Here is a 26,411-nt window from a genome sequence, read left to right on the forward strand (position 1 = left end):
AGAGCAATGTACATGGAAAAAAAAGTTGTACAGAGAGATGCAATGGCTTTTCAAGGTGCCTGAGTGGGAAGTAGATGAAGTCGTTTGCTCAGAGAGCACGGTAAAGAGAAGGGAACGGGAAGGAATTGATGGGTTGGAGGAATCGAATGAATGAGGCACTCATGAAAACGTGAGTTCGCCGGAATTGAAGGATTTCCATGTCGACTCTAGGCCCCGTGGAGTTGAACATTAATCAGGGTATAGGTATGGGGCATCATGGAGCCTTAACGACAAGGTTTTGAGGTCTTCATAGGAAAGATGAGAAACAATCAGTGCATCTCGGCCAATTCAGCCTCGAAGCTCGCAAAGTCATCATGGGAGGGTTGGTCGAAGATTCGTCGAAATGGAGGATCGGAGGGAAATACATCTTCCGGGTTGGGGTCGACGCCCTCGGCCTTTCGAATTACTTCCTTCAAGGCACGAGTGACCACTCCAGCGCGAACCACAAGATCCCGTAGAGAGGATGTATCAAACGGAAGCTTCTGAGAGCGCGAGGGAGGAGTGAGCCTAGGTAGGGTTGAGCTCTCGGGACGTTGACTAGGCTGAAGAACGTCCAGCACAGACTTGGATTTGGGTGAATTCTTGGAGAATTGTCGAAGTGGCGTGCTATACAGCTGGCTTTCTTGCCGTGAGCAACTATCGTGGCTTGCCCTTGGTGGCTTGAAAGGTGGAGGGGGAAGGGGGCCTGTTCGCGGAGGGCTGCCTTGCCATGACGCTGTACTGTTGTGCTTTGACGAAACAATCAGACCTTCATCGTCTGAATCATCAAAACTGAAAGTGAGCGAAGAGGGCGAGCCAGGAGGTGAACGGCGGTCTTCATCCTCGTCGATAGTAGCCAAATTGACAATCCCTTCCGCTTCCTTCCATAGTTCACTCGATGGCCCACCGAGCAGATCCAAAACACCTGCCTGATGTCTCAACCGCTTCAGTTCTTCCACTAAAAGCGTAAGTTCTTGCACCTGACCGAACTGGCCTCGAAGGCTGGCCTGGCGCTCTAAAATGGCCTGTGGAACTGTCATGATCTGAGAAGGTCCTTCTGACACAGTCGTCTTGGTGTCTTGACTGGGAGTAGCCTCCTCGGCGTCATCCTCAAAGTCAAAATCACTGTCCCAATCCTCACTGACGCCTTTGCTACCCAGACCCCAGGTGCCAAATTTACCCGATGTCTGACGAGAATCACTTGGGGCGACCTCTCGTGCCACGGGCACACTTTGGCTCCGAAGGTGAATTGCAGAGGGAACCTTGCGACAGGCTGCCCGGCTGCCTCGATCGAGACCATTCTGCTTCCCATGCACCGTCCTTGGTCGTGCATCGGAGTCTGACATGTCACGATCCGTCCGCGACTGCTCCGACCAGTCGAAAATGTTCATCTTCTGGCTCACGTGCAGCTCTTCAACGGGGGAACTCGACAGCATGGCAGGAAGACCAGAACGGCTGTCTTCTGATAAAGAAATAGCAAGGCGAGTGTGAGAAGAGTCTTTTGTTTCACCAGGAAATGCTCCGATCATGCTGCGCGTCTCTTCTTCATCCTCGGACAGAGACACAACATCGTTGATGTGGAGAGGGGCCGCGGGAAGAAGTGAACCTGGGAATAGTGGCGGATCTCTTTCCATGCGAGACGCAAAGGACCCACGTGGGAGAAGATCTTCCAGGGTCATGACTTCCTCATTCGAGAGTCGCGTCCCTGCCTTGTCGAACATCGTCTCGATACGCAAACCTTTCACTCCGTCCCCACTGGTCCCGCGCGTTCGAATTGAATCCCAATAGTCCGTCATCATATCGGTCTCGTATTCATCACTTGATGTGAATACACGTGTGTCATCGGAGCCGATGACTGTGGAAGAGGGATCTGATGCTGTAATCGAGTGTCGCTTCGGACGGCGACGTAAAGAAGAGTACATATTCCCTTCCGGTCGACAGGAATGTTGCCAAGTTGATAGGGCAACAGCATCTGAAGTTAGCGGTCGATTTCGAGGCAGGCCCATCGTATAATCTTGCGACACCGATCGAGGCCCAACCTGGGAGTCCCTGCCGAAGCTAGATAGTGACAGGGCTGGCGGAGAAAGAGCATGTGGCCGCCGAAAGACACTGGGATCAGTAATATTCCGTCGTTGCGGTGCTGCTGGGGGTGATACTGGGATTGTTTTCTCCAGCTTCGAAAGCTCTGACTGAGGAATGGAAAACGTTCTTCCTTTCACACGCTTCAACGAGCCACCACGAGGCCGCTCCACGATTGGGGTACCAGATGCGGTCACTGTGTTCACCAGAATCTTCTTAGGCTCTACATCATTCATTGAGTAAGAGTGTTTGTGAGCCCTTTTCTCCGGTGGAGGGGTTGGTAAAGGAGTGATTTGGTCAACCGCATGGGCCTCAGTCTGGAATGGATTGCGGAACATCACCGGTGTGGTGGGGATAGCTTGATGGTCCAGATGAGTAGGGACCTTGGCTGTGATAGTAGTTGCAAGGACCAACGCTGGTAAGCTGTCCTGATCGGAAGTTATTCGCCGCACATTGGCAGGGTTCACAGAGGGCAGTTTTCTGGCCAACTTTCCAGATAACCCTTCAGATCGTGGGAGAAAGTATGGCTTCCAGTCATTTTGGTCATCGAGTCCGAATTCCTCGATCGCCGGTGATTCGACCGAGTATTCCCCGGAGAAACGTGATTCGAAATCAGTAATGAGAGGGGACTGCAACCGCATGGTATCGGACCGCTGATAGCTGGTGGCTGGTCTGCGCAAACCCGACGCGGGGGAAACGGATGTGTTGACAAAAAGAGGGTGTACATTGGAATGTTGTGAGGACGTGCGCTTAACAAGTTTGTTGGGAGACCTGCGTTGGCTACTTGGGCGAGGGAAGATAGGGCTCGCAGATCCATTGAAGGACGGCGTTACAGGACTGTTGGTCGAAGGGCTCTCACTCTGAAAGGAGGCCATTGACAATCGTCGCAACCAACCGGTGGAAGGCCGCCGAGAGTGCGACTCGGCCGGTTCATTTTCTGGAATGCGGAGAGGTGGGTTGGTCAAGGTTTGACCGCGACGACGAAACCTGGCTGCGCCGAAGGACAGCGATGCTCTTCGTAGGTCCGGCCCTTGGGATTGATTACCCCGCAAACTATCGCTGTCGGTCTCATTCTCATTGAGTGTCCAAGCCGCCCCCGCGGGACTAGGTCGTCCCGATCGAGATGTTTCGGGCCGAACATCGACTGGCGTAGATTCGGGGAGCTTAGGCAGGGGCTGATCGTAAGGCAAAGTCTTGCGCCGTAAAACACTTTGCTTGGTTCGTTCGACCCGACCGAGTGCGAGACCGGTGGATGCAATCCCGATGGTGCTCAGGGCACAGAGCTGGGTGAACACGTTAGCTCCAATCACCATTCCTCCCAGAGAAATCTTACCGTGGATATGTGATCCATCCTCAGAGGTCACTGAAAAGAGTGTCAAACACCCTCCAGCTTAGCTCCGCAGGGTCGAGAATCCTTGTGAGTGACATCCCATATGGTTGCGCGAGGAGGGATGCAAAGGACTTCCAGGGTAGATTCTGCGCCAGGAACCCCCCGTCAAGAAGAAAGGAACGTGGAATCGAATATAGCGCAAACTTGGCCAAAGAAAGAGGAAAGACCAGGGACGATGACGAGCGAGTGTGGAGTTTGGTCAACAACAACAACGACGGGGATTTTAGCGCTAAACTCAGCTGGGGCCAATTGGTCACGCTAGGGAGCAAGTCAATATTGTCATACAGGGAGGTATTGTAGTCAAAAGGGAAATCAGAAATCAGAAAAAAAATACCGTAAAGGGCATGGATGTTATCATATATTTTAATTCCGTTGTTGATTCTTGTTTTTCAAGTTATCTTATTTTTACGTATCTTCATCTCGCATATGCTGTACCTCTTCTCTTCTCCAATCCTTCAACTTCCCCCACTCTGACAGAATCCAAAAGAAAATTAATTTAAAAAAAACCTGCGGACAAGTGCACGACTTATTGACGGTGAAATTGCGGACCCCTTGCGGCTCACATTGCATTTGCTCGTGTCCAGACCGATACGGAGAAGTCCGCGAGTGGATGCGAGTGGCTGTGAACCAAGGGAAATTCGGCGAGAAAGGAAAAAAGGCCATGCGATCCATGTATTCCCCACATCGCTTTCATTTCGGCTGGCTGAGATCGCGTCGGCCCCCCTCGCCTTCCCAGGATCGTTAGTCGCGCGATCGCAAGGGCCCCAGTGCGGCCGATCTGTGTCCACCGGTTGGACGAACGGTTCCCAGGAAAAACAAAAAAACAAAACAAACCAAAAAAACAAAACAAAAACAGGGCCTTGTTCTACCCAGCTGTGTCAATGCCTGTTTCTGAAACAACCCCTCAAGGCCCCCCATAAAAACCCTGGGATGACAACGCCCAGTGTTGCGGGGCATACGCTGCCAACAAGTTGACCAGTTTCACCGTGTTTTCCTTCTCGAAGCCGGACATCCACTCGATCCATTCTTTCGAGCGCTGATCTCTTCCGAATCGCTTACGTTGTTTCTCCCCTTTAAAAAAACAGCTACGGGCCTTGGGAAAGTTCGGATCTCAAATGTAATCTGGATTAATCCTGGCAAGCTTTGATCCATATCGTCATACCCTCCACTTTGTAAATGAAAGGAGAAGCTGCCGTGGGTCAAACGCGACAGTCGGTTCTTACTACCGAGTTAGGGCCAATCTATCCACTAGAGCTCCCATTGGACTTGTATTGCCGCGTTGCAGAGAATTTTTTCCTTCTGGACAACCTGGATAACCCGGGAGCCGATCGAACTCATCTAAACCCTATTTCTCATTGATCGGCACTTCCGACACCTGCCATTTCCCCATAGGATTGAGGTTTCATCCTGGCCAGCTTTTGTTGATGTTTTGGTTAATAAGCTCCCGAGAGCTTCGTTGACGTGTTTACCCATGAACGTGGTACAGTCACCTGCAGGTGATCCATTCTAGTTCAAATGCGCACAGCCAATAACCACTCGACAAGAAAACTGTCGACTCCGGTCATGTCGGTCTGGCCTGCATCCTGCAGCCAAGAACGGGGGTCACCCCTGCACAAACTGCTGTCATTCTCAAATTCTAGTTATGACACCATATAGTACGAAGTGTTTTCCCCGGCTCTTTCCTTTAGCTTATCAGGAAGAGCCATCAAATTGACAGCAAAATTGGTTGAACACTTACTAATTGCATCCAAAGTAATATAGTAAATTAGCATAGTCATTGCAATTCAGTCAAAATAATATCTCGGGTGTCAAAGAACATACACATTACCTCGCTGGATTCGAATCAACATGCGAGATAACGCCCCATTTGAGCCAAAATATAAGTTCAGTCCCAGGTAAAGTAGGGCCGCTCAGTGGATATCACTTCTTGATCACATTCCTGGGTAGTCTACGTAGTCTACAGAAAAGTGTGACTCAGTAGGTATGTGGGCACGTACTCGATAATATCACGATTCGGAATCCGGAATCTCGAACACTGCAACCTAGCTTGTATCGTTAACTAATGTGGTATTCAACTTATTGTTGTGTGCGATTATAGTGCTCCGGGAACAAAGTCCAAACTGCTAACTCGGGTAGAAAAGATGCAAGGGAGGTCGGCGATATCCTAATCAATTATTGGAACCTCCATTTGCTAAAACAAATCCATAAAACACCAATCTTGCAAATTATTCAATAGCAAGGTCCTTTTGAAAGAAGCTGCATCGGGATTCAATGATAGCATGGGGAGCCGCAGAGTGCTCTCCACTCCTGTATTTGTCCAGCTGCGACCAAAACGAGTCCTAGCTATCGGATCCGGTTGTTTCTGGGAGTCCGACCATCAGTCGATGTTTGAAGGGAAACATACGGTTTTCACTATCAGAATTGATATTGATATATGAGTAGAAACTACGTATACTCTACACGTACTTCGGAGGTTCCCCATTTTCTAGAACACGGAACACCGTTGGTTGGCTATGTTACGAATTAACTATCGACAGAGCTTATCTTTGTATCCGACAGGTTTACCACACGAGTTTAAAAGGGGCAAAGGGGCAAACAACTAATTTTGAATACCACTTCCGTATTACATTGATAATGGTCTATCCTCAAACATGGCACTGGAGCTCTCAGGCAGAATGATATCAAGGGCTCTTTTCGCGTGATTTCCGAGCCAGCAGCCACTGGGAGCCAAAGAATCAATATATTACCCCCATAATCTTTTCGCCAATATGCGACTTGGCAAAAGGTCATTCAAGTATATCAATCATTTTTTCTAAAGTTTGCATAATGTATTGTCCTGTCCATCATGGTTACAAAGTGGACGAGAGGGTCATGTGACGTTATCGATAACGCTTCAAAAAACACGCCACTTTCTGGTCGTTTAGCGTTACCCCAGATCTCTTGAGCTTCTTGGTAGTGTGTGCCTCATCACAACTCGTGAACTTCTCTTCGTCGCCTAGGGAACTTTCATCATGGAGGCAGAACTTCAGGCTAAGATCGCTGGCCTGGACCATGTCATTTCTGAATACTCTGTGGTATGGATGTGAAGACCTCTCGACATTCTTGTTGGGAAGCTAATGACGGCCATAGGGGTACTTGACACATGCTTCCAACCTTTATGTGGAGGATGCAAATGCTCCATCGCCACTCACGGAAGCCGCCGAAACAGTGACGGAACTGCTGGTCTCTGCCTCGGGAGACTTCTCCGCGCAGAATCGCGATGCAATTGCCAACCTGGTGGAAAAATTCATTACATCTCTGAGCTCCTCCGATGGCAATTCAGAGCGTAGGCAAATGCCTTTTGCGGCCAAGAGACTCGACCAGACAATCAACGTCGGCTCGCAGCGGAACATGTCCTCTACCCTTGGCTTGACTGGCACCAATGTGGACTTGGAGTCCGCCAATGCCCGCAAAGTGGAGTCTCGTGTGGATAAGAAGAAGTTGGAGAAGGCTGAGCGCAAGATCAGAGCTAAGCAAGAGAAGAAACAAATGAAGACGGTCACCTACGAGGCTTCGCGCCTAATCCAGCCAGATGAAACCATGTCATATGAAGAATTCTTCATGGCTGTCAACCCGCTACAATTGGGCTCGGACTCTCAGTCAAAGAGCAAGGACATTAAGCTGGACAACCTCGACATCACCATTGGTGGTCTACGCATTCTGACGGACGCTAATTTGACCCTTGCCTTCGGTCGACGATATGGTCTGGTTGGTCAGAACGGTATCGGAAAGTCTACTCTCTTACGAGCCCTGAGTCGCAGAGAAGTCGCCGTTCCCAGCCATATCTCGATTCTCCATGTTGAACAAGAGGTAAATCCTCATATGCCCCAACTGGCCTAGTTTCTCGATACTGACGGTTATTTCAAGATCACGGGTGACGATACCCCAGCACTCCAGGCAGTGTTGGACGCAGACGTGTGGCGGAAACATCTGCTGGCTGAACAAGATGTGAGTCGTTTCCCAATGAGGTCGTTCTGTAACAGTTTACTAAACAGCAACTCGGTAGAAAATCACAAAGCAGCTGTCAGCTATCGAAGATGAACGATCCTCCATGGCAGACACTTCTAAGGATGCTGCCAGGTTAGATCAAGAACGAGAGGGCCTAGACATCACCTTGAGTGATATTTACTCCAAGCTCTCTGAGATGGAATCTGATAAGGCAGAGTCTCGAGCAGCAAGCATCTTGGCTGGTCTTGGTTTCTCCCAAGAAAGGCAGCAATTCGCGACCAAGACTTTCTCCGGAGGTTGGAGAATGCGTCTTGCGCTGGCTCGAGCCCTATTCTGCGAACCGGATCTATTGCTTCTTGACGGTATGCCCTTAAAGTAGCGCGCGCAGACGATCCATATCGCTAACATTTTCATAGAACCGTCGAACATGTTGGATGTTCCATCTATTACTTTCTTGTCTAACTACCTTCAAGGTTACCCTAGCACGGTGCTAGTCGTTTCTCACGACAGAGCGTTTTTGAACGAAGTCGCCACAGATATTGTCCATCAACACTCAGAGAGATTGGATTACTACAAGGGCGCCAACTTCGGTGGGTCTCAATTAGAAACCAGACTGCATCACATCGCTAATACATGATACAGAATCGTTCTACGCCACAAAGGAAGAGCGAAGAAAGACTGCCAAGCGTGAATATGAGAAACAAATGGCGGAGCGGGCTCATTTGCAAGGTAAGAGCCTCTGGAGTTTGAATATTTGTACAATGCTAACGCTTTGCAATCAGCTTTCATCGACAAATTCCGATACAATGCCGCCAAATCGTCGGAAGCCCAGTCCAGAATCAAGAAGCTCGAGCGTATGCCAGCTCTTGAAGCACCCGAGAGCGAATATGTTGTGCACTTCCAATTCCCCGAGGTCGAGAAACTCTCACCCCCTATTGTCCAAATGTCGGATGTTTGCTTCGGCTACACCCCAGAAAGACCCCTCCTCAAGGATGTTGAACTTGATGTCCAGCTTGATTCGCGTATTGGAATTGTTGGACCGAACGGTGCTGGTAAGACTACGGTGCTCAAACTGCTCACCAATCAACTCCAGCCAACCAAGGGATTGATCTCTGCGCACTCGAGACTGCGCATTGGGTTCTTCGCCCAACACCACGTTGATGCTCTCGACATGAACTCCAGTGCAGTGAGCTTCATGGCCAAAACATACCCCGGCAAGTCTGACGAGGAGTACCGAAGACACTTGGGAGCGTAAGTTTTAACCCCGAACACGACAACATACTGGACGTCTCTTATTAATCTGCTCGCATAGCTTCGGTATCACCGGTATGACTGGTCTTCAGCGAATGGAGCTTCTGTCTGGAGGTCAGAAGTCTCGTGTCGCCTTCGCGTGCTTGTCTCTGACTAACCCCCACATTCTTGTTCTTGACGAGCCTTCCAACCATTTGGATATTGAAGGTATGGATGCGCTTTCTGACGCGCTCCAGCGATTCGAGGGTGGTGTGGTGATGGTTTCCCACGACGTGACGATGTTGCAGAATGTCTGCAAGAGTCTCTGGGTCTGTGATAAGGGAACTGTTCACAAGTTCGACGGCGATGTGAAGGCATACAAGAAGATGATCACCGCACAGGCCGATGAGGCTGGTGTTGTGGCTAAGCACTAAGCTTAATGTTAGATCGATTCCACCATGTCAATGAAATAAAAACGATTACCTATGTTCTTATATAATTTATGAACCCAATACCTGGGATAGTGGTCGGCATGCATAGACAGTAGAACAAATGATGATCAACTATAGTGGGTCTACTCGTTATCGCAGACTTATCGCGCAGGAACCCCGGATCTTTCTCTCTTCCTCCACCTCCTCCCCGACAATCCGAGCTCCAGGTCAATGACATTCTACGCGAAGAGCCACATAATATGACTTCAAGGGAGGAGCTGGATACCTCGGGTCCAGATGCTCCACTACTTGCCCCCACCGACGCCTCTCCTGACTTCCGCGATGCTGATGACGAGGCTCTGGACCCCGATCTAAGCTATTCGGAGGGATGGTTCATATGGATCTTGACGTTCTCAGCTGGTATCAGCGGCCTTCTTTTTGGCTACGAGTACGTCGCAACCATTCACTGTTACAAATTGATGATGATTAACGATCCTGTGGATCAATAGTACCGGCGTCATATCCTCCACCCTCGTGACTATCGGCTCCGATCTATCCAATCGCCCGTTGACCACAATCGATGAGAGTCTTATAACATCATGTACCAGTCTATTTGCATTGGTTGCCAGTCCCTTCACGGGTGTCCTGGCTGATAAATACGGTCGTCGGAGGGTCATACTCGTCGCCGATATTTTGTTTGCGTTAGGAGCAGTAACCCAGGCTTTCACCAGCAGAGTATGGTGGATGATTGTCGGCCGAAGTATCGTCGGACTTGCCGTTGGCAGTGCGAGTGCCGTCACTCCCTTGTTCGTCTACCCCTCGCCTGCGTGGACAAGAACAAAAGGCTAATATATTTTCCAAATCCAGATATATCGCAGAAGTGGCACCATCGCATGCAAGAGGTCGGCTCGTTACGATCATGTGCCTCTTGATTACTGGTGGTCAAGTGATTGCATATGTTGTGGGTTGGTTATTTTCTCAAAAGAGCGGGGGCTGGCGTTGGATCGTCGGCCTCGGGGCGGTACCAGCATTCCTCCAATTCGCTGTGCTTTTGGTCCTACCGGAAACCCCGAGATGGCTCATTCAGGCGGGGCATGATTCCCAAGCTGTGGCGGTCCTGACTCGGATCTACCAGAACTGTCCCGAGTGTGATCGGGTCGTGAATCGAGTCCTGTGCGGTATTAGAGCGGAGGCTACCCAGGAAACAGAAGAAATGGACCGGAGTAAAGCCTCCAACGCCAACTTGCAGTGGCTTCATGATGCTTCGCAGCGGACACAGGACTTGTTCTACACCGGAGGTAACAGAAGGGCCCTGATAATCGCGATGATGCTCCAGGGCCTTCAACAGCTATGTGGGTTCAATAGCTTGATGTACTTCTCGGGGATCATTTTCAAGACACTCTCTTTCTCATCGCCGACGTTGACGTCCCTGACGGTTGCCGTGACCAACTTCCTCTTCACTCTTCTTGCATTTGCATTCATTGACAGGATTGGGCGCCGTCGCATATTACTGTATTCGATGCCAGTTATGGTTCTCGCACTCTGTTCCTGCGCCATTTCCTTCTCCTCGATAGATATTGCATGGGGATCTCAGCCTCCATCGCACCAAGATGATGCCGAGAATCACACCATTTACCCCTTGCTGATCTTGTTCTGCTTGACAGTTTACACGGCAGCCTATGCATTTGGACTTGGCAATGTGCCATGGCAGCAGTCGGAATTGTTTCCGTTGAACGTGCGGTCCTTGGGATCTGGTCTTGCTACGGCCACGAACTGGGGCTCTAATTTCTTCGTTGGGCTTACTTTCTTGCCTATGATGGAATGGATGTCTCCAACATGGACATTTGTCATTTACGCCGGTGTATGTGCCGTAGGATGGGTAGCTGTACATAGGATTTATCCGGAGATGAGTGGACTTGGCCTCGAAGAAGTCAATGGTCTATTGGCCAATGGTTGGGGTGTGAAAGAGAGTCTACGACGAGGGGGTTGAGTGGTGATTACAATATAAAATGATCTTTTGTTCCTCTCACTCCTCCATTCTTCACCTCCCAAAACTGCATCTCCGAACTCCACCAACTCTCCCTCGTTTCTCTATTTCCCTACTTTTTCTTCTTTGCATAGCCCATACATATCACATATGAATCATGTCGCACAAAAGGAATTACTGGCAGTTTTTCGGATTGAGCCTGGCTCATTCCGATCCATCTTCCAGCACTGTATACGACCACCCTCAAGTATATACGGCACTTCGAGCAATCATGGAAAACGGCGAAGACTCAATAATGGAGCATGGGAAAGTCTCAAAAGACTTCCAAAGGACGAGGAGCTCTCTGCTCGAGCTTCCAAATGAGGTGAGACAACATTGATATACTTCAAGAACAGAGATCAATGACTGACTTTTTAAGATCCTCCAAAATATCGCAACTCTCCTGCCTAGCGACTGGGACATCGTCAAACTTGCTTTGACTTGCAAAGAGACCAAAGCCAGAATACTGGGCCCTGAGGGCTCGAATGCATCATTCTGGCGGACTCGCTTTGAACAAAAGTACGACATGCCCCAGGGACGAGCTCCTCAAGAAGTGATGATGGAATATCAGAGTCGTTCAATTGTGCTCTCACCAAAGATCGACCTCGGACGATGCAGCTATGAACAGATGAAGTTTTGGCTTGAGGTCATCCAAACTATGCTGCACGAGACATTGACTCTGCCTTTGCCAGTGGGCGCTACGTCTAAGACCTATGAACAAATCCGAGAGGCAGTTTGTCGCACCAAATTCCTAAGCAGACCTAAGACCAAGAACAAGATGAAGGGGATCTGGCGTTTCATGTACACCATTCAGCTGGTCAGTTACTATTACTGTTCAAAAGGAAAAGCAAAGAAGAACATTTTACATGCTGATCACTGTTACTGTTGTCTAGTGCCTGACTGCCCTTGCGCTCGATCCAGCGGTCTCTCCACCTGGCTACCGTGACGATTACAACATCGCCTCTGTATATGCTTTCTCAGGTTACTTCCGAGAGTTAAATGAACCCTTCATTCAACATGGTCAGTTGGATATTCTCGGATTGATGGAAATGCGCAGCTTCTGGGCGAGACATCTTCTTAGCCCCGTAGAAGGGACCTTCTACAACTCTTTCTCCAGCCTGGCCTATGACCTCAAGCCCAAGATCCGAAAGACAAACGGATCCAATGCCACAGACCTGAGCAACTCCTGGGTTGGCTACTACTGTAAGTCTCAAACATCAGACACAACACCTCACTGATCTGACAATCCTTGAATCACAGCTTGCCTTCACCCACTGCCAATTTCGTTCCGAGATGAACGCCGACAGACATGTGCAGACCTAGACTCACACTGGGAGCAAGTTGATACTCTAGTAAGTATTCCAGATTGGTACCCTCAACTCAAAATGGAATATAGATCTAATGCGTTTTAGTCTCTCGAGATTGAAATGCAGACATATGAGCCCCTATGGCCTGCGGAATGCGAAGAGCTTATCCCCCGATGTGGAAGCCCCGATATCAAGCGACTGTACTTCCGTGGCTACCAGAATACGCTTAGTGCAAGCCGTGATGCCGCCAACCCCATTTTTGGCTTTGTTGAGCCAATGGAAAGAGAATATGGTGAGCTTCCTGGTTGGTCTCGAATTTGCTTTGCGATCTGTGAAAAGACCGAAGGCATCGAGCAATCGAGTTGGTCCTCGGCGTCGTCTCGCTGGGTCCACGGATACGAGGCTGTCATCATCCCAGGAGGAAGGCTTATGCTGGGATGGTGGGTTGACATGAAGAACACTTCAGGCAAGGGCCCATTTATTTTCTGGGATGTGTGAGATGAGTGCGTCTCCATATCAAGACTGCATTTACGTGGCGTGCATGTTATTCTTTGCCATATTTTTTATGCTCTTTATTGTTTTTGTTTTCTGTCCTCTCGTTTGAATGAGAAGTCTGCTGGAGACAAGATGGTTGCTTGATAGTGTTTCGCACTGGAAGATCATCTAGGTGGATCCAAGGTTGAAAAAAAAGAAAATAAGCAAATCTCGACACAATTTATGTGACGAAGGGAATAAATGATACGAGACAGGAAATTAACTACTCTTCAATGTCCTTGACCTTCTCCCACTGGCCCTTGAGGTTCTCCTTCCACAAGCTAACCTTATTGTCACCGCCACTAACGGCCAAGATGTTGCCGCTGAGGCTCCAGCTGACACGCCACAGCACGGTATCGAATTCAAGGGTTTGGCTGGTCCACTGACCAGGGTTGGAGGCGTCAGAGGTCCAGATACGAACGGTCTTATCTTGCGAAGCGGAAGCGATGTAGGACTTGGACAAAATGCTTGGTGACCAAGCCACATCACGAACCCAGTCTGAATGGCCCTCCAAGGTTTGGGTGGTGTTGTAAGTTTTGGACTCAGGGCTGAGATAGCACTTGTTAGCATAAACCCTCAACGCATGCATATTATGACCAAGGGAAAAGAAATAGAGAAAGAGGTAAACACCATGTACGTACCTATAGTCCCAGATCTTAACCAGGTTGTCGCTTCCTCCAGTGACGAATCGTCTCTGTTGGCCCGGTCCTGGGTTGGAGCTGATCAAGCTACCGGCAAAAGCTGCGGGGGCCCAGCTGATGGAGTTCACGCCCATCCCGTGAGCATGGAAAGTCTGGTGGGTCCAGTTGTTGTCGCGGAACTCAAGAACGCTCGCATGACCGTCGGAAGAAGCGCAGGCAAGGAGACAGCCGCTCTCATGAGGAGCCCAGGATACCATGTTGACAGAAGCGGTGTGAAGAGAGAAATCGAAGACCTTAGTCCATGTGCTTCCACCAGCGGGGGAGGTGGCATTCTGAGGCTGCTCTCGCCAAATCAGAACCTTTCCATCGTACGAAGAGGAGGCCAGGATTGTGCCGAATTTGGGGTGTGCCTGGGTGTAGAACGTAGTTAGTTGAATTGCGCGAAATGATGAGGGGAAAGCATTTCTACCCACCCAAGCAACACACCAGACTGCACCTTCATGGCTGGTGAGATCAAAGTCGGGTTAGTAACTATGCTTGATATATCTTCACGATTCCAGAATAGGCTCTCACCCCTTAAGGGTCTCGACCAAGCGGTGCGACTCCCCCTCAATCTCAAAGATCTTTATCGTTTTATCCGACGAGCAAGTCGCCAACCTGCGGCCATAGTAATCCAGACCAGCATCGTGCTGTAATTGAGGCCCAATAATCAGTCAAATAAACTTTATACTGTCATGTGGGAGCTGAAGAGCGCAATTGGCCCCGTCGGCCTGGACACGGTACGTACAATCATGTCTTCATGCCCAGAATTCGAAATTACCTGGGCGGCCGCCTGGATCATAACAAATTAGTACAAAGAGGAATATGCGAATTAGCTTCGAGTAGAGCTCACCATTTTGTCGAAGCTGTAAGAGGAGTATTAAGAGATGGAGGAGCTGGTACGAGTGAGCTTGCGGGTTGAAGGCCACAACAACCTCCGGCTTATCTCTTATCTGACTGACTCAGCAAGTCACGTTTGTCCCCACGCTTCTCCATGATTTTTAGTACAGAGTATAGAGTCAAAGTTTACGTCAACTATAATCCTAGTAGGCATTGTACTACTATAGTGATCGTGATGAGAAAGGAAGCAGCCCATCCATATTCGTACATTAACTAAGAAATAAAAGGCACCATCTCCACGCCTGTCCATGTATCCTTTCAACAGCACCAAGCCGAGGAGAAAGAGAAAGAAAGAAAAGCAAACGATGAAAGTTGAGTCCCTGAACAAGTCCAGAGAGTGATAGATTACATCAACTAGAATTCCCAGGGAAGAACAAATATAGTCTTCGATGAGCAGCTTTCGAGACTGAAAACCACCGGGATGATCTCATATCCATTGATCGTTTCTTTGAGCAGCCTTGCTGCAATGTAACCAAACCTGCATAATGTCTTGCTGTATGAAGACCGCGAGACGAAATAAAAGATAAGTGGTGAATGTGGAGCTAGGGAATAGGTTGTCGAAAAAGAGTTCACAGGTAGGATGGGTGTAAACATTTGCGGGCCAGGTGGTACATTGTGAGATTATGGTGAAAGAAATTGACAGCATATCTAGCCAAAGCGGCCAACGGGAATATCATGACGGTGGAGATCTTTTGACCATTCCGGTGCGATTTTGTCTCGCTCGTATAGGAAGCCGCAGTTATGGCAGAGAGTCTAAAAGACATAGTTAGATGCAGTACGAAGTCAATTAAAAAGTTCAGGAATCACCTACCCGAGGACCATCTGGCCCGTCTCGCACAGCCCAAACAGCTGCACCCCAGACCATACAATTGCTGCAGCGCCAGCTTTGCCGTTCCCTAAAACCAAAATTGAACGCGTCAGCATCCATTTCAATATACCGGGTCTCAGGATTGCATACCATTCAGAAAGTGTACCGCCACCTCCACCATAACCAGCTCCTGAGCCTGTATCAGGAGTGCCCCGGCCACCAGGAGTGCCTCCTCGGCCCAAGGGACTAAGACTGCGGAATCGACGCTTACGCTTATTTCGCTCTCCCCTGCCGAGTGGTGTCTCACTGTCGATATCGAAGTACCCACTGCTCTGTCGAGAAGCGTCTGGGGTGATACCTGTTGTAGAAGAGAATCGGGCTGTTTCTCGCCGCAGACGCCGGATTTGCCGTTCTCGATCTCCTTCTCGCCTCTCAATTTCGTCTTTCGACAGGGTTTCCACCTTGGGCTCCCACTCATCACCCAGAGTCTCGGGGTCGTATCGCCAGCCAGCTTCAACGCCATTTGCGGCTTGGTTGTCGATCTCATTTCCGTAACCATTGATCCCGCTAACGAGGCCACCGCTTTCGCAAACCTCCTTCTTCAGTTTCAACACCGCCTCGTAAATGCCGTGCGCAATGGCACTTACCCATTCACCATTGAGATGTAGATCGGCACAGGTGATTTTCGCAAATTCTTCAGCCATTCCAGGAGAATGGAGTAGTGACCACTCAAATCGATCAGTGTAGAGCTTGTTTTGAAGATTAATATTGAGATTTATCAGGCACCGGTAGGCATCATCTGGGTTGAGAAGACTGTCGTTGACCAGGGCCTCTTTGGTCACAGTGACTGTTGCGCCGTTGGACCGATTATCGGGGGTTGCAATATTTGTGGCAGCTGGAGTCATGGATGTATCTCTTGAGGCCTCAGTCTGTGGAGGTACACTTGGTGGGGGAATTTGAGAACTTTGGAACAAAGGATGCAATGCCACACCTGCGTACTCCTCCAACTGCTGTCTGATCTGATTGCTAATGGTCATTGTCGTTGCCTGCGGATTGGGAAGATCGAGATCGCGCACAAAGCCAATGGCAAACTCCTCTGGGGTGGCTAGAGCTTCATGAAGGTTCCAAAGGAAAGTATCCTTGATTCGGAACGGAGGAAGGTGATCAGGCCTACGGTATGCAGGAAGTGTCGGGTTGATACTAGGATCCATGACACCGCGAGGGAGGGGGAATGGTTCCAGGGGTTGGTGTCCACCGACTTCCACATCAATGCGGATTGGAACAAGTGTCATAGGAAGCTGTGCTTGGATTTGAAGTTGCTCGGCACATCTAATATCACGCAAGTTAATAAAAACTGGATGCTTAGTGTCTCGCGTCCACGGTTCATTCCCCCAGGATGCGGACATCGTGACGGAGAGGGAAGTGCGCAATAAACAGAAGGGAAGAAGGGTACGAAATCACTTCAAGTGACCGAATACAGAAACAGGAGGAATAGGAGTGAAGAGTGAGAGATACGTACGCTGGCCTGAGCATCCTCTTGATCATCCATTCTCGAAATACACCCTGAACTTCCACTGGCGCATGCGCTTCCTTGCCCAACTTTTCTGGCATAGACATAATACCACCTGATGATTCCTCACGACGCAGGCTTCTCAACCCTGTTGGTCGCCGAGGCCCATCACTTTCATCGAAGTCATCATCATCGAATCCGTCTTCAGCGTAATTGATCGCGGTGGTGCCGCGCTTCGTCGTTCGTGGTGTTGGACCAGTTTGCACTGGGTAGACAGGTGTGAGGAGCGCATTTCCATACTGCCGAACGCGTGGTGGATATGTAGTGATATATCCTCTAAGAGGGGACATGTTGGCGATCTATTTCGACAAATACATGCCCCTTCGCGGGGAATTTCGAATCGCAAGACTTCGCGTCAGTCAATGCCGCCAACGAGGATTGATCACAACCGATGGAAAAGATGAGACAGTAGAGGATAGAGTAGAAGAAATAGCTAATTTAAGATCTGAATAGGTCTCAAACAGCAAAAATGGCTTAGAAACCAGATGAAATTGGGTTCAGAGTAATGGGATGCTTTTGCGCTGTCGCGTTTTCCCCGATCGAGCAAAGCCCATTCCATCATCACGTGATGCCAAGCCCCTAGCTTCTAGCTTCTAGCATCAATCAACTATGAACTACTGGATTATACATAAGCACAACCAAGCTTCAATGTTCTCTGACTATTATTCTTGGAATATGTGAAATAAACTGATGGTAGAATATAAAGACCAATTGTATTGTATGTCCAATGTCACCCTAGAAACGGGCCGTGTCCTGGGGCATGTCCAATGAATATAGAGAATATACCAGGAGAGGTTGCAAAAAGACGCCAAATTGCGCAAGTACGCCAGCCCTGCTGTCGAAAAGAAAAGAAACCGACCAAAGGGCACAGGGTTAAGCCATTGGAGAGGATGAATGGAAAATAAAGAACAGAGACTCAAGATAACAGTAATGCAGCAACAGAGATAACAAAGATCAACATGGGAAGCTAGGGTGATCTGGGTATAGGTACAGATGCAGAGAGAACAAACTGAGGATAATCAACGGAGTCCAATGACACTCTGCGGAAATACGTTAGCTGAAGAATCAAGATACTTCTCATGGAGGTGCCGTTCTTACCATTTCAAGAGTCCAGACCCGTCGAATCCACACTTTGACTTGCCCATCAACGCCTTCAACGTTATCCAGATCGACACCCTCCCACCAGCACCGACGAGCGGGCTTTCTCCAGAAGAGCAGAAGCTTCTGGGCCATTCCGACGGCATTGTTGTTTGAAAGGTCGCCCCGGATATCAGTGCGAAGCTTGGCCAAAGCAAGGCTGCAGATGACGGCCTTGTTTGGTTCCGGAGCTCGGTGACCCCACTGATCTTCGCGATCAAATCCACTGTTATGAAGATTAGATAGATGTTACAGTGGAAAAAGCGATACATTATGAGCGAACTTACCCGGCAGTCAACATTTCGATCAAGTGCTGCTCAGTAGATCCTAACTCCTCGCTCTTGCGCAGTCCAGAGAAAATGCCGTCCTGCTTCAACAGGGCTCGGCCAGCGGCCCGCTTGACTTCGAGCATCTCCTCGTGCCCAATATCTGGCTTTGGCGGAATCACGTAAAAGTCAAGATCTTCACGGAGGACGATGATACCGGCTCGATCCTGGAGCATGTCACGCGCGGAATTTTGCATTACATCCGGCACTTCCAACTCTGGAGATGTCGATCCCGAAGGCAGCGAGGAAGGAATGGATTGAGCAACAGAGCGGAAGAAATCAAGCATGTACTGAAGTGATGCAGGATCATACTGGAGAAGTTAGGTTGGGCGTCCAACTAAAAGACCATGGTAAAGCTGTGACTTACGTCAACTGGATAAATGTCGCCTTCATGGAAACCGCCCATATGTCCATCGGGGAGAAGACCGTTGGGAAAAAGAGAGAGAAGAACGAATTCCGGCAAGGTCAACAATTCATCTCGGGATAGTGTAAACCGGGTACCCCTTGGTCACTGTCAGCATCGAAATGACCATTCACTTGGAAGCGAAAGCTCTTACCGGAGGTCGAGAACGATATGCTCATCGCCGCCAATATCTAAGCGCGCAGAACATGTCAGCGCTATACAACTTTTCAGGGATCTACCAAGTTGCACTCGTACCTCCCAGTGTATTGATCGGTGGTCCACCCGTCTGTTGAACCTGGGTAATGATGCTCGAGGCACCTCCAGCTGCAGCCATCACGTAGGTAAATGACTCAAGTGGGCTGTAGCCTTCGGTGTATGGCGGCGGCGGTTCACCGTCGTCGGAATTTTTCCCCGGCCCGTCACCCTTGGGTTCTGAGAAGCTTGCTTTGGTGTCTGCGACAACTGATGACGAAGGAGCCGAATCGAGAGGCTCTTCAACGGGCGGCGGCGCAAAGGCTTGGAGGGATGCAGGACCAGACTCGGTGACCTTGGGCTGATTGGCGTCGAAAGCGAAGTCAAGTGAGGAAAAGGGCGGCGGGCTGACGGAGGAACTAGCAGACGCTTCAGAAGGGGAGTGCGGCGGGGGTGCGCTGTAATAGTCGTCCACCTCGAGGGAGTCGTTCGGGGGATGTATTGGCGCCGTGATTGATGAATGCCCTGAGGGTGTTTCTTCCGACACGGTGCTAGTGCAGAGGGATCAGATCCAATCGCAGCGAGGCGGTCGATCTGATGGGCTCCAGACTTATAACCCCAAAGGGTCCGTTTGTATGTCGATCAGGAGGCGGGATGGTGGAGAGATCCACCAGGACTTTCAGTTGTGGTCTTATATAAGTAAATTATCAAACCATCAAATAGATTCCAATGACGACTAAGCGGGTGAATCGGATGTTGCTTGGGGCGATGGGGGGAGGAGGAGAGAAGGGAAGAATGGGGAGGGCGCTTAGGTGCAAGTCGATCATATCTGGCGGTAAGTCGCCCGCATGTATTTGATCGCCACTAATACATTGAGTGTACACCTGTTGTGCAGCTTTATTGACATATGTATCTCTGAACATAAAGGAGCTGTCAGCCTCATGGCTAATTAGTCTTATCGTTTTCCAGTATAATAGACTAGAAATAATATACTATTCTTGTAATTTTGACACTGGCCTACGAGGATTGTTTATTTCTGATCTTCAGACTTAGACCTTGCGGTCAACATAGCTCTGAATCAGGCCTTCGAGAGTCGGCTCATACTCCTTCAGTGTAACCTTGTCTCCCTCCAGGATAGTGTTCGCTTGCACGAAGACCTTTCGAGGAACCTTGTTCTTCATGACAACCTCACGTACCTGTGTTCCCCACCAGCTATCCACAGATGTGATGTCATCATACAAGGCTTTGCCTGCTTCAACATCCGCAGTGCTCTTGTAAATGTGAAGTTTCTGCAAGTACTTCTCCACGGCAGGGCGTCCGTGAGTCAAGATCTTGGACCGATCTAGACGGATCTCCAGGTCCGACAGATCACCCTTGGTGTACGACAGCTTGACAAAGTCATCGCCCGCGGCGAGGAAAGTGCGGAGGATACTGTACCGGGCTTGCATATGAGCCTGGCCCCATTTTTTAGTCTTGGGGTCCCAGAACTCCAGTGCAACCAGACCGGCGCGAGCCATTTGAAGGTATGCGGCGAAGAGAACGTCACCAGCTTCATTGCTCATATCTTCGACGCCATTGCCAAAGCCAAATATCTTCAGGATTTCAAAGTCACATCCCAGCACCATGGCCACACACTCAGCACGGCATTCTTCATATGATCCAGCAATGGCCCCGAACACTGAGCTCCAGGTTTGACCGGGCTTGTACCAGCTCGTCACAGGCTTGTTTGTCACAGGGCTGATTGGAGGGTTAGACACATCAAAGTTGTATTCACCAGGGGCCGTTTCTTGCAAAAGCTTGCCAGTTCCGTGACCGAGCAGTTCATGAATACCGACTTGAACCTCAAAAGCAGGATCACGGCAGCGGCGGTAAACCTCCTGGTCCACCTCGGCAACGAATGGAATGGGCTCATTAGGGGCCTTGGCACTAAGAACATTGCCCAGAGACACGTTCTTAAAGCCCAGGGTTTGACGGATATCATCGTAGTTGGGCAGATTGATACCGGCCGGGATTCCCGAACCAGCGAAGCTCAGAACCTCGAGTGAAGTGAAATCCGGGCTGAGAAACTTGTCCTTCTCAAAGTCCGTACCCCACGGTAATTTGGGGATCATGCTCTCGGCACTGTCTACCAGCGCACCGAATGCCCGAGTTCGTTCCATGTTGACCTAGCAGCGTCAGTAAGTCACGTCAAACCAGATATTGTCAGTCTTACCAATGCGATCAAGCCTTCCCATTCTCCACGCACTCCATGAGGGTCACGGTAGGTCTCCACGAAGCCCAGGTTTGTCTCCAAAACAGGCTTCTGATCTTTCACCCAGATACGCTGGCTCTCCTTGAAAGCCTCAATAGATCCCGTACCGAATGTGCGGGCATATGACTCCAGCATCTGCCTCTGGTTATCGTTCGCCGCGTTGCGCTCTGCCTGTTTGATCGAGTGGGAAATCTTGGCCATCTCCTCCAGATGATCCCCAAACACAAGGTGCACTATTTTGCCCTTCAAGCTCCCATCCAGCTCAAAGGTGTTCAGTTCTCCGAGGTCGCGATCTCTCACTGGGGGGTTGGAAATCCCAGATGCAATAAGAAGCTCGAAATTACCCGATGCCGTCTTCCGAATTCTAGTATTCTCCAAAGCCAGGCCCTTCTTCTCCATCAAATTACCAATAGTGGTAATCTCCTCCTTGGTGATGGTGGGGGAGTCAGGATAATATGTGGTCATGTGCCCACTCGTGGGGTAACCAAGATGCATCATCGACTGCTCACTAGTCTCGTAGATGCCCCCTCCAGTGGTGTTCGCTTTTTGGAAGGCCGCCTTGGTTTCAGGTGTGATGGATGCCAGCGCCTCCAGAGCAGAGAGTGGCAGACGGGGAATGAACTTGGAGTCCCCAAATCCCTTGTAATTACCGCAGTTACCCAAGAACTGAGCCGCATATTCAAGGAAGAAACGGAGATGTTCATCGCTAACTTGGGTCTTCTGGGCCAAGTTGTTCCAGTCACCATCGCACGCATGGTGGAGGGAGAGAATGAGATCGTAGATAGGTTCGGACTCTGGGGAAACCTGGCGCAATGTAACTCGAGTACCTTCGAATGCCGCTCTGTGCGATAGTATCCCGAAGTTAGCTTCATTCAGCGACTTTCAGGTTCGCGCACTGGTGGGGCATACCGGCTCATATAGTGAGCATATTTTCTGAGGGATTCATCATGAAGGGCATCAAAGTGAGACTTGATTTCCAGTCTGACCACTGAGGGAGGCGAGTCAGCCAGATAGTGCTGCTTGACATTATCTTCCATGGTGGGCGCTTGAGAGAGGTGTGAGGTAGAGAAAGGTTTGGTGTGGGGAACAAACAATCGGTGAGTAGCACGATTGAGGGGTAGCGGAGGTAAACCGGAGTTCCGATTAAGCGATAAACGCGGCGCAATGCGACGCAGCGAGTACATATGGGGAGTTAAAGGTCGAGGTAGCTATGACATATGGGAAAGAATGTCTACCAATCATGGATAGTCTCCACCTTTGCACCCACTCTACGATAAAAAAATGTACAACGTAATATCCACTCTGAATTGATTGTATTCGTATTCATCCATGGATATATACAGTGTCTGGCCTGAAATGTACATAATCCTGTAATGCAGTAACTATAATTCACGTAAACCTTACAGGGATCCAAGGTTACAAAACCCCATGGTTTCCAAGGTTGAAAAGGCAGACACCTAGGTTGGTCAGAGTGAAATGGTTCGGTAGTCACGTATTAGGTCTTTTGTTTCGTTTCGCTTCAAGCTTCAAGCCTGTGGACGTAATACTATGGAAGAGGGCAATATATTCACCTACTTGATACCTCAGACTACTGCATCTAAAGCGGGATATCTGTACATTTCGTGGCCAACATATGTAGGTCATGCTTCATCAGACATGGAGTTAACAAAGACCCCCGTTTGGGTCTTGACTGCGACCTCGACGCTAATCATACGGGAGGTTCATAAATTCTAATTACATGGTAATGAGTTTCACTCGGCCATCATATACCGGGATACCTTTCCTGTAAAGTAGCAACCAGGAACAGTAGATAGAAAGTATATGATCCTTCATATCAAGCTCTCATATTTATCCAACCCCTGTTTCTGTGCTGGCGGTTGATACTGGGTCTGGGGCTGAGTTGGGAACGTTGTTGTAGTTGTGTTCATGCCCAACGGAGATCTCATGGCATTATTCGAGTTCATCCCTCCTGGCGGAGGCGGAATTGAGAAGGCTGAGTAATTGGCCTGCTGGGGAGCTGGCGTACTAGCAGCCATTCCAGAAAGCGAAGCTAGTGAGCCTGCTCGAGTCCCCCCTTGAACTTGAGTGCCCCAAGTTGGTGATGATGGTTGCATAGGCTGCATAGAATGCATGGTAGGGAAAGCCGGCGCTGCAGGCGATGGCTGCCTGGCAGGCGCGAGAGATGGGAAAGAACTCAGCTTTTGGTCGGGAGTAATGGAACGGAAGCCAAGCTGACCGGACGAGTTTGCTGGCTTTAGCGTCGTTCCGTTGTTTGTAGACCACGAGAACGCAGGCGACGTTGTAGTCTGTTTGGACGCAGATGCTTCTGTTTCAATGCTACCCCACATGTCCATACCATTGCTAGCCGAGGGAGTCGTGCTCTTCCCAAGTACGAGGCGCTCGAAGTTATTTCTTGCAGTGTCCGTGTCCGAAGAGGTGAGATCCGTCGCCGACTGGGAGAAACTGCTGGATCCGTTTTGGAATCCAGTTGAATCGCCACCAGACGAAAGTTCCTGTAATTTTCTCGTCTGTTCTTTCTCAATCTTGGCGGAAAGCGATTTGATCAAATCCATAAAATCATTGAACTGATTAAGGTTCAGGAGAGGGCCAAGGCTGAAACTCCAAAGGACTGGAAGCACTTCGAGGGCAATGAAGTCACTGTCTGCAACCTTTCCCACCTCACGGAAGACCTTTAATGCTGCTACCATCACTGAAGGTTCTTTCGTCTTGATTGCCTTGAGAGATGGGACAAGTTTCTCTTGAATGGTGTATTTGTCCAGAATAGATGCTTTGGTAGGTTTGTTCGGTTGCACCGTGCCAGAAAGATCGTCCTCAAGACTAGACTCGTTGAGAGATCCTCCGCAGAGTACGACAAACGCCTCCAAACCGCGGACCTTGATGGCAAGGCTGCTGGTGCGGCTGAACGTACTGGCGATTGGGGGAAAAACTTCATTTTTCACGGTGCTGAAGTCGAGTACGGGAAGAAAGACAGGTAAGCTCTTAATAGAAGCATCCACCACGGAATGGGTAGGTGAGTCAAGCCCTAGCTTGATCAGAGGTAAGATATCTAAGCGAGACTATTAGCTCCGCATTCATGTGTATGACGCGTATTCACTCACCATCTTTGAACTCCAGACCCGAGCAGTTCTCCGCAACAAGTTTCATATTCTCCAACACAACCATAAGGCCTGCATCCTTCTTGGAGTCGCGCTCCTGCGAGACTGTTTTCCCTGGTACCGTCCCGAATACTTCCTTTAAGCGAGGAATGATCTTCTCAGGAAAGGCGCGGCGTCCATTGGGAACGCGCTGAAGAATTCCAAAGACATTGTGTAGAATGAGTGGAAGAAGGTCGCGATCCTTCATCTCATCCAACAATACCCCCAGCACTTTTCTTTCCAAAACCGAAGCAGGAAAGTCAGGCAGCACTCGCTGAAGCCCACGCAAAAATTGCGACTTTTCGCTAGCATTCTTCGTCGGTAGCGACTCCAAAAACTGAATTGTGGATACTAGAACATTATCGAAATATGGAGACTGCTGGAACTCCCGTGCATTCATGCGCTGGGCGGCTCTTCGTGTGATCAGTCGGGGCAATACCTGGGATAGAACATTCCGAGGAATAGGGCTTGAACAAAGGAAATTGTTGCCTTGGGATGGGGTGGTAGAAGAGGAGCCCAAGAGCTTCTTGTAGGTTGACAAGTTGGCATGCGCCTGAATCGGCGAGACATGGGGTGAATTATAGAGAGCAATGATTATTAGACCGAGGGAGAAGAGATCAGCGGCTGGTGACACATTGGAGTCGAGGGCAAAATCTGGAGACGTGAAGTCCATATTCAGCTGCACCGAAGCGGGAAGCCTTGGATCTTGGTAAAGGACCTCGGAAACGGCCAAAGGTGGGAGAGAGGACTTGGTCTCCGAGGAGTCTGGTGGCCCTGCAAATCCCAGACCGGAGATTTTCCAGTCCGATTTGGCATTGATGTAGATCGCATCCGGGTTCAGGTTACCATGCACCAGACCTGCAGATTCATGAAGGAATTCCAGACCCTTTGCGACCTGCAGCAATCCCTTTTGAATCTCCAGTTCATCAATCTCCAAGTCACGTCTTCTCCGACTCCCATCAGCCCCCTCCACCATGTAACGACCAGAGCGTGTATCGGCGCCATGAGCGTTTTCTTGGTCACCCTTTTCGAGTAGAAGCCCCGAAAGCGATGCAGTCAGGGGCTCCGTTGCAAACATAAGACCGCCACTACGAGTTTCTTCCACAGGTTCCAGCACTTGGAGAATGGACGGGTGTCGCAAACGGGCCAGATTGCTGGCCTCGCGCTTGAGCCGCTCGATCACATCTTCTTGTAGTTTTTTGGAGGAAGACCCCGAACGAGATCCGAAGCCTCCCGATCGTGGTTCGAGGGTTTTGCGATCAAAGATGAATACCGAGGCGGCCGTTCCGGTCGACTTCTTTTTGGCATCGTGAATTTTCCAGGGGCCCGAGTAGACAGTAGGGTGGGTAGCGATCTGATAATTGGCGGAGATGTTGGAGTTGAACGACTTCAAAGCTGAAGTAAACATGTTGGCGTCACTGTTTAGAAGGTGACTCAGTCATGAGAAGTGGGACAGTATCCGACAACGGGCATTCGTTTCACAGCGCTTTCAGGGTGATGATAGGCATGGCTTTGGTGAAACAATTGAGTGCCGGGAACTGACAAGGGTTGGCGACGGATAGCAACCCAAGCCTAGTGCATGCGCTTCTTGTACCTCAAATCAATCGATTCGTCGAATCACTTCAATGCGGAAGCCGAACGGTCAATGATAACATCTAACAGTGTTCCTATCACGACGATCACGTGCGTGGGAGCTTTAATTAATCATGTGACTCACCCCGCGCTTTGCGTCGGAACATCAACTAATATAAAAAAGGAAAAATAGCAGAATCTCACTATCAGCCGAGCTTTTGACTCAACCACAGACCTGAGGGTGCCCCAGCTCCATCCGAAGTCGGCGGGTCTCTTCATACAATCTGCAACGCGATGATTGGCGAGATCGGGCCCGATTTGACTCATTTGAGTGGGCGGTGAGCTTGTGCCGGCTCTGGTTGGCACGATCGGAGTTGGTCCAGAGCTCCGAAAGATTGTTGCGTGCGGAGTCATA

General features: G+C 49.7%; 8 protein-coding genes across 8 annotated transcripts; 3 read left to right on the plus strand and 5 right to left on the minus strand.

Annotated features, from left to right (window-relative positions):
* Positions 1 to 308: 308 nt before the first annotated feature.
* On the minus strand, positions 309 to 3,810 carry N7503_000662 (uncharacterized protein; the record flags this gene model as incomplete). The annotated part of the gene is made up of 2 exons (XM_057060223.1): positions 3,431 to 3,810; positions 309 to 3,380 (listed from the first exon to the last, which is right to left on the minus strand). The coding sequence occupies exons 1-2, from the start codon at positions 3,446 to 3,448 to the stop codon at positions 309 to 311; spliced, it is 3,090 nt and encodes a 1,029-aa protein (XP_056927146.1). The 5' UTR covers positions 3,449 to 3,810.
* A 2,688-nt stretch (positions 3,811 to 6,498) lies between these two features.
* N7503_000663 (putative AAA family ATPase GCN20) lies at positions 6,499 to 9,138 on the plus strand (the record flags this gene model as incomplete). Its single annotated transcript, XM_057060224.1, has 8 exons — positions 6,499 to 6,561; positions 6,617 to 7,336; positions 7,394 to 7,474; positions 7,533 to 7,836; positions 7,891 to 8,064; positions 8,117 to 8,203; positions 8,257 to 8,725; positions 8,787 to 9,138. 8 exons carry the CDS (start codon positions 6,499 to 6,501, stop codon positions 9,136 to 9,138), a joined length of 2,250 nt encoding a protein of 749 aa, XP_056927147.1.
* Positions 9,139 to 9,395: 257 nt separating this feature from the next.
* On the plus strand, positions 9,396 to 11,125 carry N7503_000664 (putative MFS myo-inositol transporter; the record flags this gene model as incomplete). The annotated part of the gene is made up of 3 exons (XM_057060225.1): positions 9,396 to 9,583; positions 9,645 to 9,941; positions 10,003 to 11,125. 3 exons carry the CDS (start codon positions 9,396 to 9,398, stop codon positions 11,123 to 11,125), a joined length of 1,608 nt encoding a protein of 535 aa, XP_056927148.1.
* Positions 11,126 to 11,393: 268 nt separating this feature from the next.
* Positions 11,394 to 12,966, plus strand: N7503_000665 (uncharacterized protein; the record flags this gene model as incomplete). The annotated part of the gene is made up of 5 exons (XM_057060226.1): positions 11,394 to 11,486; positions 11,541 to 11,978; positions 12,055 to 12,364; positions 12,422 to 12,513; positions 12,574 to 12,966. The coding sequence occupies 5 exons, from the start codon at positions 11,394 to 11,396 to the stop codon at positions 12,964 to 12,966; spliced, it is 1,326 nt and encodes a 441-aa protein (XP_056927149.1).
* Positions 12,967 to 13,225: 259 nt separating this feature from the next.
* Positions 13,226 to 14,538, minus strand: sec13 (GTPase-activating protein SEC13; the record flags this gene model as incomplete). Its single annotated transcript, XM_057060227.1, has 6 exons — positions 13,226 to 13,550; positions 13,644 to 14,053; positions 14,117 to 14,147; positions 14,217 to 14,332; positions 14,431 to 14,475; positions 14,536 to 14,538. 6 exons carry the CDS (start codon positions 14,536 to 14,538, stop codon positions 13,226 to 13,228), a joined length of 930 nt encoding a protein of 309 aa, XP_056927150.1.
* A 692-nt stretch (positions 14,539 to 15,230) lies between these two features.
* Positions 15,231 to 17,250, minus strand: N7503_000667 (putative RSC complex subunit Sfh1; the record flags this gene model as incomplete). Its single annotated transcript, XM_057060228.1, has 4 exons — positions 15,231 to 15,335; positions 15,394 to 15,478; positions 15,541 to 16,719; positions 16,910 to 17,250. The coding sequence occupies 4 exons, from the start codon at positions 17,248 to 17,250 to the stop codon at positions 15,231 to 15,233; spliced, it is 1,710 nt and encodes a 569-aa protein (XP_056927151.1).
* A 413-nt stretch (positions 17,251 to 17,663) lies between these two features.
* N7503_000668 (dipeptidyl peptidase 3) lies at positions 17,664 to 22,306 on the minus strand (the record flags this gene model as incomplete). The annotated part of the gene is made up of 9 exons (XM_057060229.1): positions 17,664 to 18,000; positions 18,059 to 18,323; positions 18,385 to 18,734; positions 18,791 to 18,926; positions 18,981 to 19,017; positions 19,082 to 19,569; positions 20,123 to 21,183; positions 21,231 to 22,110; positions 22,179 to 22,306. 9 exons carry the CDS (start codon positions 22,304 to 22,306, stop codon positions 17,980 to 17,982), a joined length of 3,366 nt encoding a protein of 1,121 aa, XP_056927152.1. The 3' UTR covers positions 17,664 to 17,979.
* A 792-nt stretch (positions 22,307 to 23,098) lies between these two features.
* N7503_000669 (putative protein kinase Scy1) lies at positions 23,099 to 25,832 on the minus strand (the record flags this gene model as incomplete). The annotated part of the gene is made up of 2 exons (XM_057060230.1): positions 23,099 to 24,336; positions 24,389 to 25,832. 2 exons carry the CDS (start codon positions 25,830 to 25,832, stop codon positions 23,099 to 23,101), a joined length of 2,682 nt encoding a protein of 893 aa, XP_056927153.1.
* Between the last annotated feature and the right edge of the window lie 579 nt (positions 25,833 to 26,411).

Source organism: Penicillium pulvis (assembly GCF_028828015.1).
Source record: "Penicillium pulvis strain IBT 33274 chromosome Unknown contig_10_segment0_segment0, whole genome shotgun sequence".
Classification (NCBI taxonomy): Eukaryota; Fungi; Ascomycota; class Eurotiomycetes; order Eurotiales; family Aspergillaceae; genus Penicillium; species Penicillium pulvis.